Here is a 12,065-nt window from a genome sequence, read left to right on the forward strand (position 1 = left end):
GGCTGATCGGTGTAAATCATAATTATGTACAGAACAGTAGAGAGTTTTATTCACAAGTGTAGGCAGTCTTTGTAAAAGCAATTTTAAAAAAAACAGTGTTGCATAACCTTCACCAAACTCTCACCTTAAAATATTCACAGCGACAATCATTTAAGTGAATGATGTACAACAAGGTGCAGTCTTTTTCCCATATATTATTTCTTTTCTGCTTCATCCTCTCCCTCGGTGTGGGTGTTCTGATGGGCCTTAAGGGTGCTCTCTCTGGCAAAGCTCTTCCCACAGGTCGGGCAGGTGTATCCAGAGTTCTGAGCTCTGGCCATGTGAGCATTAAGCTGCTCGGATTGAGAATCACTCTCATCGCTCTGTGTGAATGTGTCAGTCTTGTGGGTGAGGAGTCCATGTTTCTCAATCTTGTGCACCCTCAGGGCTGCAGCAGATGGGAATGTGAGATCACAACCTGCCTCAGGACAGGGAATTTGGAGCTCAGTGGAGGAGCAACCCTCTGTTGGAGAGTCACTGCATTCTTCGGATCCCTCTGCTTGCTCTTCTTGTTTAATCTTCTTGCCGTCAACCATCCCCCCCCCGAGCTGCATTCTTGGGTTTACGGCCCTGTTTCTTACCTTACGACTTAACATCACAGTTTAGTTCACATGCAAAATTCTCCTGGTGCTGCCGGAGCTCTTCTTCTGTCTGGAAACCTTGACCACATTTGCAGCACTGAAAGGTGTTGATGTCGTTGACCACGGCGGGGCGCTGGGGGTGCACTGCGATGCAATGGTTGAGAAGTCGTGACAGACTGGGGAACAAAGTGCCACAGTCCCTGCATGGACACCGTCGTTCTATGCATTCATGTCGTCTGTGTTTGTTCAACTGCAAGATATTAAAACAGCCATCACTAAAAATAAACAAACACTTCTACAAAAAAAGACAGGCTTCCAAAAAGGCTGCTTGTCCTCACCTCTGTAAAGGTGAAGAAGCTTTTGTGGCAGTAGAAGCAGCAGAAGGACTTCTCCTCGGTGCTGTGGGTGGCCTGATGCTGGCTGAGCTCCTCAGAGGACCAGAAACACTTGTCACACTTGTAGCAAGTGAAGACTGTATTAGTCTGCGAAAGAATGAGACAAAAAATGGTAAAATAGTATAACTCTCAGCCTTTATTCACAGAACAAGAGTGAACCAAGTTAGCATAACTATGTGTATTTTCACCAAAAATCACATTATGTACAAACGATTACACCTCAGTCCAGCCAGTACAGGCTTATGACAAGTGTATATTAGTAGCAGGACTGACAAGTTTTTATAGTTGTAATCTATCACATATGGTATCTTGGTCAAAATTGTTTCAAAATTATAAAGGAATACAATATCAATACTAGCTTAAATGATCAAACTCTACTCGGTCTTGCCTCTCTGATGTGATGACTTGCTGCTTTTTTGTTTTACAAATAATTTTCTCTTCTGAAAATGTAAATGTGTTTTGCATTGTTTTTCATTTTCTCTTTGGTAGGCCATGATGAGTATTTTTTACTCATATTTTATTTGCATAACTATCAATCATGAAAATAATCTGGAAATTCATTCATTCATAATTGAAAATAACATTCAGTTACAGGCCCTTTAATAGAAAAATTGGCCCTTTGGTTGTCTTCTTCCTACCTGCTGCAGCTGCTGTTTGTACTGGTCCCGATGACTCTTCCTCATGTGTCTTTCCTTGGCTTTGGAGTTACAGAACGTGATGAAGCACTGAACACTGTGGACTCTCATGCTGATCTACGTCCCAATGAGATGAAAAGTTGTCTGATGATTTTTTTTAAACCAATAGACAAAGACTTAGACTTTATTTATCCCCAGATGGAAATTGTCGTTCACTGCTGGCTGGTCACACCAAGTGATGCTGTAGCAGCAGCTTCTGAGTGAATGAAGAAACACTGTTTTGTTGCTTATACAAAGACGAACTCTGTTATTTCCTCTCTTCAAAACTCCATTTCAAGGAATGCTTTCTGTGAAACCAAGTCAGTGATTCTTTAACTACTAGAGCTGGTGATGTGTTCATATTCACTGCCATATGAAGGCCTTGTGGTCGTCATTTTTGCTATCAACCTGTACATGATACACACACACCACTGCTTATTGTGTTCAAAGGACAGAATAATTGTTATGAGTTATTTATTGAAATATATTGTTCATTTAAGACAAAAAATGTTCTAGTTTCTGTGCCATGTTCAGAGATTCAACAAGTGGAAATGCACACGTGAGAAGAAAGGATGTTTTGTGGTTTGAAGCTGCAACACTGGAATGTAAAAGTACTTGTGTTTGTGCCCACTTGAGGGCAGCAGCTGAGTGTGAGGACTCAAATCTTTCTGCTGCCGTCAGAGGCTGTAACAGAGAAAATCAACAGGAGGCTGCATTCAGACATTTGCTATGAATGTGTGAACTTAAATTGTTGTATCTGAAGTTCTGATGCTGTCCTGCCCACAGAGACCTTGATGGTCTCTGTGGGCAAAAAAAAAAAAGGGTGGGGGTGGTTGGCACTTCTTCTGCAACTTGATGGCAACACCTTTGACCAATCGCACTTGAAGCACTTTTTGCACTTACTAAATTTTCTCCTTATGTCTGAATTCTTGCTTGTGTTGTACGTCGCTTTGGACAAAAGCATCTGCTTTTGTGCTGTAGAATTGTAGAAGGTTTTCCCAAACCAAAATTATGATCTGTAACATCCACTTGAGTTGCACTGAAACCTTCAAACAATGATATTTTTTTTACATTTGAAGAATTTATTTGCAAAAACAGATAACTCTATTTTTGATAAATTTTCAGAAAATCTTTTTTTTATTGTTTACTTGAGATAATATCAATCAAACTGAAGTTGAGTGGATTTGACTCAGTAGAAAAATACACGACAAAATAGCGAAAAAATAAAATTATTATCTCAAGTAAACAATTAAAAAAAGTTTTCTGAAAATTTATAAAACTGAGTTATCTGTTTTTGCAAATAAACCCTTCATTTATTGTTTACCAGTTAGAACCTTATTGATCAGCTGGTTATCCACGATTCCACTCTCTGTGACACCCTGAACACATTCAATGCTCGTTTTGACACACCTGGCAGCAGAGAGTGTTCAACTACCCTGACTGGAGGAACAGCATCAGTCTCTGGTCCTGCAGCTGCTTCAAGTGAGCTCTTCCATGAAGACAATCAATACCAACTAGGGACAGCTGGTATAAATGGGCTAACAGGGCTCAGCCCTCCCAAGCTAACACAAAAAAGATGAGAAAATTATTTTTTAAATAACTTACAACAGATTGTGTTAAGTTTAGGTGAAACCAACGGTAGCAACAGCACCAATCAGTCAAAAGAAAAACATAGAATATCTCTAAATGGGCTTATTTTTTTTACAGCCCCAGCAGATACATCCATCCATTCTCTATACACCGCTTTATCCTCACTAGGGTTGCAGGGGGTGCTGGAGCCTATCCAAGCTGACTCAAGCGAAGGCAGGGGACACCCTGGACAGGTCGCCAGTCTGTCGCAGGGCTACACATACTGACAAACAATCACACACACATTTACACCTATGGGCAATTTAGAATAAACCCAGCAGATACAGTCTGCTTTCATTCATTTCGTTCTTGTAAGTGATTGACAGGTGTCATGTCCCTGTGATTTACTGATCATTTGGGCTAATTTCAGTCAGCCCACAGGCCACTGACTTTTGACCAATAGCAGCGAGTTAACACAGCGGTGCTGCTATTTGTGCCAGAGTTGGGAAGGAGGGAGAAAAAGTTAAGCTATGGCGGGTGTTAGCGTGAATGAGGTGGATTATTACCGCCCGGCAAAACTGCGTTTTCCGGAAGGTATTGTTTTCAGCTGCATAGTCTTGCTTGCTTGCTTGTTTGTCTGTAACAATTTGGTTTCCGCGCGATAACTCGATAAAATATTGATGTAGCCTCACCATATTTGGTACACAGGTGTACCATAATAAGACACAGGTCAAGTTCGCATTTGGTGACCGTGACCTCATTTTCAAGGTCACAAGGGTCATCTTTGTCGCCGGGCGGTCCAAGTTTGGTAAAACTTCTTGTTTTCTTTCTTGTCCATTTTCCTCAATGTTTTTGGAGGAAAAGCTGGAAGTTAAGAGACTGGGATCACATCGGCCAAACGATGTTCAAATAACTCAACAGGACAAACGACAAAATCGTAAGTTTTGCATTTCTTGGTTTGACAGAAAGGACTGGCTAACGGCAACTGTAGGTAAGAATTCGCTTTTCTGTTTCCCATGCTTACTTTTTGGAGGAGATACCGCATGGACTCAACAAGGAATTGTGGATTTGAAACATTTGTCGGACAAAATTAGAAAAGTCACATCAGAAACGGCGTCAAGCTGTCCATGTTAGGAAAAGTTAACATCGCCTGTCAGCTGGATGAGGGCCACAGCATCGCTGTACAACGAGCTGGTGAAAAAAAAATAGACATTCACTATCAAGGATTGTGGACTGTAGTAAATTTTGTGGAGCACACGAGCTAGCTTTACGGGGGTCCGACGAATCCCCCACTTCAACCCAACCCGGCGTATTTCTGGACCTGGTTGACCAATTTTCTTTTTTTGACAGCCAGTTAGCAGATCACCTGTCAAACACACAAGTTGCAAAGTGCACGTCCAAGACTAGCCAAAATGAGCTGCTTGATTGTATGTGAGTTGTTTATGAACAAAAAGTGACTGATGAAATATTGCAGATGGCATTTGTGGCTGTGCAAGTTGATGAGACAACCGATGTGGCCTGTGTATCTGTATGTGTGTGTGTGAGAGAGAGAGAGAGAGACTGTTGATGTCGAGCACTAAAGTTTAGTGTACCTGTAATTTATGCATTGGAGATTTTAAGATGACAATATAAAGTCTTACTTTTGTTAAGTCGTAACAAAAATTTGGCATGGCTGCCAAATAAAGCAAAAGATGCTAATTTTCTCTTTGAACTTGACAATAAATTAAAACACAGACAAGGAGACAGTTTCGTAAGGACAGAGTTATGAAAGTATTCCTGTCGGTCGGTATGAAGGAGCTCTGCAGCAGCAGCGGTCTGTCGGTGACTGTTTCCGGTCCCTGAGCTCCTCTTCCGGTCTAACTACATTTCATAAACTCAGGACGCAGAGAGAAGGTAAAGAGCACCGACTGTCTGCTGACTTATAGCCACGCTTTTGTCTTTTCTTTGCTTCTGACGCTGCATTTGACATTAAACAACTAATCCACATGCTTTAGGTTTGACTTTTACATGCCGTGCAGTGAATCCGCTGATTTTATTCTGACATTACAAGGTTAACCGCTAGCTCGGTTGGCTTCGGCTAGTAGTAGCTGGCTGCAGGAGCATGGAGGTCAGTGTGTGCTCCAGTCACAAACACACAGAAGCCAGGCAAACAGCTTTGATTTAGTCTTGTATTTATTTACAAGTGTTCTAGGCTAAAATGTCACCACGGGAGCTGTCGAGGGGAGGATCGATAGCCTGTTAGCATTAGCCTGCTTCACCTTCGTTTGCTAACTGCTACTGCTGACATAACATCACATAAGCATGGAGTGAAGGATCTGTCAAAGTTATTCCACTTTTAGAAATATTTACTTCAGCTTTCTATTGTTGGTTGCATCAGAAATGACAATTGGTATTAGTTACCTGTTTTAGTTTTTTTTTAAAAATTAAAATAAAGTGTAAACATGACAGTGGGTTTCGCCTCACTCCTCTTGTTTTGGTGCCTCTCGATGTTTGACATGTTTATATTATAAATCCCAAGCAGACTGTTAAGCCAGTGGTTTATATTTTTAAATAGTTTTTAGTTGATATGGCAACTAAAAGGCTAATCTAAAGGCTGTTTATTAAGTTGTTGATATTGCTGGGAGAAGTGGGAAGTTAATTTGGGCCATTTCCAGCACTGCTCTGAACTACTTGAAATCAACATTTTAATACTAGTGCCAATCACCTGCCACAGATTTAGTATTGGTACAAAATTAACATGTTTGTCTATGCAATATTTGAGAAGTATGAACATGTTGCTTTGACTAGACCAGTTTTCTTGTAATATAATGCGTTAATTTAACCCCTCCTATGTTAACTGTGAAAACACAAGCCTTGTTTGAATAAACTCATAGCCTAAAAGTAGCAAAATTTGTACTTGAATCACTGCCAAACAAATATTTAAACAAGATGGAAAGAACCCACTGACATCAATGACAGGGCTTTAACGAGTAGGTATCTTCATTGTTGATTATTTTATTGATTAAAATTATTAGGTTTTTTGTCCATGAAATGTCAGAAAGTGGTGAAAAATCCCAAACCACAAGATAATGTCTTAGTTGTTTTTTTTACTTTATCCAAAAGATACTCTATTTACTGTCAAAGAGGAGTAAAGAAAGTACAAAATATTCATCATTAATACACCCCCTGTCAAAACATTTGAGACACTTTCTCATTCAAATAAATTAGAACCTGTCTCAAAACTTTTGACAGGGAGTGTACATTGAAATGGGTAATTGAGACTTTTTTTCTTTAGAATTACTGAAACCAATTAATTTACTATCAAAGTTGTTGGAGAATAATACGTGACAGCTAATTAATCTGTCATTGCAACTCTCTTCAGCACCCAGCAGTAGACTCTCTAAGAGAAATCAGTTGGAGCTGTGGCTGTGTTTTTAATGTAGATGATGTAAGATATTTAAAATAATCATGCAATATGACTTTACACAACAGCTTTATTAAATTGCATCAACTGCAATGTCTTCTACTAAAGCTATGCTTGAAATTGAGCTTTCCTTACTTTTTTTTTTGCCACCTAAAGGAACATGAAATATCTTGTCCCTGCAGGAAGATGCTGTCCTTGTCACGAGCAGTGGTGAGCGGGGTGGCTCGTGCCCCAGCTGCTGTCGGTCAAGGCGGTGTGTCCGCTCTCACCCGATTCAACAGCACAGCGCAGGTAATACGCCTTTATTTTGTTAAAACTACAGGGGGTCCTAGACTTAGATCAGAGTTCCGTTCCTACGGTGTGACGTCGCTCGATTTTCTCCGTACGTCGGAACTTCGGTGGAAATGTAAACAGCCGTTACGTACATCACTATATCGATCAGTTTACATATTTGTACAACTACAGTAATGATAGTCATTAGCTCACACTGAAACACAAAAAAAGTCTGACTTATGCTTGGCAGCCATAATGAAGTTAACGAATGCAGCATAATCCAATGTGGCAACAAATGTAAACAAAGCCGTCTTATAGCGCTGCGTGACTACTGTACATACAGTATTCACTCCTCTCACCACGTGACTACATATTTGTGCACTCCGTTTGCCAACTAGTTCCACTGACCCATTTCCGAAGAAACAGCGCAAGTCGAGGACGTTGTAAACCGAGGACCTCCTGTACTATAAAACTGTTTCAATAGCAGGCAAAGGAGGATTTACATTTTGCCCTGTTGTTCCAGAGTCCTCCTAAGAAGACAAAGTTTGGACCGTTGGCAGATGAGGACAGAATTTTCACAAACCTTTATGGTCGTCATGAGTGGAGGTGACACCACTGATGTTATTCTAATAAACATAATTTGTAGAGGAAGAGGGAAACAAAAAGGGAACACAGTTCTTACCTCATATTTCTGCTTCAGGCTGAAGGGGGCGCTGAAGCGTGGTGACTGGTACAAAACAAAGGAGATCCTTTTGAAGGGAGTCGACTGGATTCTCAATGAGATCAAGGTTTCTGGTCTGCGTGGGAGAGGTGGAGCTGGCTTCCCTACAGGAATGAAGTGGAGCTTCATGAACAAACCCAGCGATGGCCGGTCAGTGAGGAAACTGACAGACTCACATCTACTCTTTTTTTGCCCTAATGTGAAGTCACAGAACTGTTACAGTCTTCCTCAATTTGCCCTTAAGCTTCTGCACAGTGTTCTCAAAATGATTAGAAATGCTTTAAATGTTTATCTGAGGGATGTCAATAGGAACTGGGAGGTGAAAAATGTGAGAGTTATGACTGCAGATCATAATTATTCATAAAAAAGTAATCAAGTCTTCCAATTTCAGAAGTTAGTTGATTTTGTATTCTTCTAATAGCTTTACATTTTAAACAACTTAATGTTTACATAATTTTCCCACCAATTCCATCATTGTCAGTCATTAATTAGAATCTATTAGTTATGAAGTTAATCAGCTTCATGTTAATTTACAGACAAAATGTGACAGTTTCTACTTTACTCAACCTACATCTAATTCCTCATTTTAGGCCCAAGTATCTGGTGGTGAACGCAGACGAGGGAGAACCAGGCACTTGTAAGGACAGAGAGATCATGAGGAATGACCCACACAAGCTGGTGGAGGGCTGCCTGGTGGCTGGGAGGGCCATGGGGGCTCGTGCTGCTTACATCTACATCAGAGGAGAGTTCTACAATGAGTCCTCCAACCTGCAGGTGACAATATCTGAGATTACTGTTTATTTCTCAAGGATGTTCAATTTATAGAGAAAGGAAGAAAAAGATATCACCCTGCTATACTTTTGTTTTGTACTATTTATCTTTTTTCCTGTGTATGGATGAATGTGAATGTATGTGGCACACTGTGGGCTGCTGGACACCTGAACTTCCCCTCTGGGAATTAATAAAGTATCTTTATGTTTATCTGTGTCAAAGTCAGTTTACAAAGCTGATTTTGACGAACAAGCATTGTTCCCTCTGCTGGTCCTCAGGTGGCTATTAACGAGGCCTATGCTGCTGGACTGATTGGAAAGAACGCTTGTGGCTCCGGTTACGACTTCGATGTGTTTGTGATGCGTGGTGCTGGAGCATACATCTGTGGAGAGGAGACCGCTCTTATCGAGTCCCTGGAGGGAAAGCAGGGAAAGCCCCGCCTGAAACCCCCATTTCCTGCTGATGTGGGTGAGTTCTGGTGCAAAGAAGGAGTTTACAGCACGTATAGAAACACGTATCCATTTCCATATTGGCCAAATTTCCTTCAATAAAACAGCGACTGTGATCAAAACGCACCGCTGGATACTCGCTGTTCTTGCCTAGAAAAGCATTTCTCAGATGCCACTATGATCCCCTCTGCTGTCTTAAAGGCGTGTTCGGTTGCCCGACAACTGTTGCCAACGTGGAGACGGTATCCGTGGCACCCACCATCTGTCGCCGTGGAGGCTCGTGGTTTCTGGGCTTCGGCAGGGAGAGGAACTCTGGCACGAAGCTCTTCAACATCTCCGGCCATGTCAACCACCCCTGCACTGTAGAAGAGGAGATGTCTGTCCCTCTGAAGGAGCTCATTGAGAGACACGCAGGTTCATATTCCACCAGGAATGCATCAAATCATGCATGAGTTTAGAATAAAAGCGTTAGTATCAAACATTTGTAGCCATTTAATGGGTTTTGTGAAAATTAAGGTCTTTAAATGGCATTAAATATCATTAAATTTGATTCTCAGTAGCATTAAAATTCTTTCTGCAGTTTTCAAGAAAAATATTTGACAATAACAGCGATTCGTCAGATATGTGCATCTGCGTAAACATGCCCAAACACTGTGGTAAGTGTTCCGGTCGGTTGGTTACAATTGGCAAAAACTGCATGTTTTTAAAGTGGACGGCAATCTGGATCAGGCGGGGGATAGCGGGGAAATGGGGGAATGCAAATTCTAGCAAACATGGCTCGAAAAACATGGATTTCAGAGAATAACTGCAGCCCCTGGATGGCCAGGGGTGGTTTCTGGATTCAGAAATGGTGAAATGTAGGGACGGTTTTCATATAAAAATCATCTTTTACAAAAAAAAACCATGTAATTTGTTGAGGTCACGGTTGTGGCATTAAAATTTTTACAGAGTAGCATTAAAATGGCATTAAAAAGCATTAAATTTGACTGGCTGATTTCTGCAGAAACCCTGGGAGATATTTGTGATGGATTATTACATGAATTATGGGACTTTGTCAAAAAAAATAAGATTTTTGTGAATTCTCTTGTAAATAATGAAGTGAAACTGTTTGAAAGGGAAACTGAATGCATCTGTCTGTTTTCCTGCACCACGGGGCTCACAGACTGAAAAGATTAAGACAGCTTAACTCAGCACAGCCTAAAGACAGTTTTTTATTTTTTTTATTTTCCAAACTTAATTGAAACGAACATCTGCTTGGTAGGTGGGGTGCGTGGCGGTTGGGATAACCTGCTGGCTGTAATCCCCGGGGGCTCCTCAACACCCCTCATTCCTAAGAATGTGTGTGAAGACGTGCTGATGGACTTCGATGGCCTCATTCAGGCTCAGACCGGCCTGGGCACCGCTGCTCTAATCGTCATGGACAAATCTGTAAGTTTCTCGCCTCCGCAGCATATTTCATTGTGTGAAAACTAGCAGGCAAACATTTTGACGAATGGATTGTTTATGCAGACTGACATCATCAGAGCCATCGCCCGCCTGATTGAGTTCTACAAGCACGAGAGTTGTGGCCAGTGTACACCCTGCAGAGAAGGTAAGTGCAGCTTCAGCGGCATTAAGTGCATTATAATTAAATGTATTACATACATTTAATACAATGTCAGCCTCCATAAATTAACGTCAGCTCTCAGAAAGGATCTTCTTATAAAACGTACAGACTAAAAATGTGACTTTTTTCCTTTTGTTTCTGCAGGAGTGGACTGGATGAATAACATGATGTGGCGTTTCGTGCGCGGTGATGCACGACCAGCTGAGATCGACATGATTTGGGAGCTCAGTAAGCAGATTGAGGGACACACTATCTGTGCTCTGGGTGATGGTGCAGCGTGGCCCGTGCAGGTAAATGCATATACTATCATGATGTTGCATACTCGAAACTGAAACCAGCAACACTCTGAGATGCCAGTTTATTAGGTTCAGTTACTCTTAAGCTAATGGTTGATTGTGGCACTGCTATCTCACAAGCCAGAACCACAAAAAACATACTCAATTAATTTTTTCTTTTAATATTATCTAATGCAAGACAACTAGATGGAGAATAATGCCCCTTTTTGCTATTTTGCCCATCTCTAAACTAATCTGTAACATATAACTGACATATTTATATGCAAGCCATCTTTTTCTGAACATCAAATACACACATATGAATATATTGTATATCTCCTGTACTTCTCCAGTAATTACACTTTGTATATTTTTGTTAATATGTACAATCATGTTGTTTGTTTTACAGAATCACCTATTTCTTTCTGCAGTACTTCAAACAGGATTACTAATGTATTTTTTCTGTTTTCTCAGGGACTAATCAGGCACTTCAGGCCAGTGATGGAAAGCCGAATTGCTGAATATCAGCAGCAGCAGCAGGCCAGGGCTTAACGGTTCGCTTAGCTCCTTGAACTCAATTTCCTGCCTCTTATGCTCTTAACCTTGTGCTCGTGTCATTCACATAATATTTAAAGAAGAAATGTGCTGTCTTATCACCTCACCATCATCAGCTTTTGCATTGATGTGTCTGCCTTGTTGGGGGGGAAGTTACCAATAAAATTCTATTGACATTAAATTAGCTTTTGTCTCCTTGTTTTCACTTTTTCATATTTTATTTGTGGTCTTTTTTTATTGTGTTTTTATGTGTAGAAAAAAATGGAAAGACGTACCTAACAATCTAATTTTCTTTATATTATGCTGTATTCAAAGGATTTTTGTAATCACTTGAACTCCCAAGAGTGGTGCACTGTAGGGCTGGGATGCCCTTATTAAATTTCTTCTCTTAGAAGCACATAGTTCATTTGTAAAAACTTCAAAGCAGTCATGGGTTTGGGCTTTTAAGTTTAAAACACCACTATTGCTGTCACAGTTGATCTCACTTAAAGCTGCAGTATTACAGCAGCAACTTTGCATGAACCACAGAAACAAATGGAGGTGGGTAAAAAAACACAATTGTTACAATTTTGTGTGAACAAGCTGATTGCCCCTTAATTATGGGAATGTTTTGTGTTCAGGAAAATTCATGAATTTGACTGTTGAACAAAGAATCTAAACATAATTAAATCAATTCAGTTGACCTCTCTGTAGGATTCTATAAGATGGGACTACAGTGATGTACTCTGGAAGTCTTAATTTTCTTTTTCTAAAA

The 12,065-nt window shown here is 40.6% G+C and overlaps 1 protein-coding gene across 1 annotated transcript; it reads left to right on the forward strand.

Annotated features, from left to right (window-relative positions):
• Positions 1-5,030: 5,030 nt before the first annotated feature.
• Positions 5,031-11,495, forward strand: LOC110968895 (NADH dehydrogenase [ubiquinone] flavoprotein 1, mitochondrial). Its single transcript, XM_022218900.2, has 11 exons — positions 5,031-5,151; positions 6,844-6,952; positions 7,458-7,540; positions 7,635-7,805; positions 8,246-8,429; positions 8,705-8,894; positions 9,077-9,289; positions 10,137-10,303; positions 10,385-10,466; positions 10,626-10,771; positions 11,231-11,495. Exons 2-11 carry the CDS (start codon positions 6,848-6,850, stop codon positions 11,306-11,308), a joined length of 1,419 nt encoding a protein of 472 aa, XP_022074592.1. The 5' UTR covers positions 5,031-5,151; positions 6,844-6,847; the 3' UTR covers positions 11,309-11,495.
• Positions 11,496-12,065: the final 570 nt, after the last annotated feature.

Source organism: Acanthochromis polyacanthus, chromosome 11 (genome assembly GCF_021347895.1).
Source record: "Acanthochromis polyacanthus isolate Apoly-LR-REF ecotype Palm Island chromosome 11, KAUST_Apoly_ChrSc, whole genome shotgun sequence".
In the NCBI taxonomy this organism is placed as follows: Eukaryota; Metazoa; Chordata; class Actinopteri; family Pomacentridae; genus Acanthochromis; species Acanthochromis polyacanthus.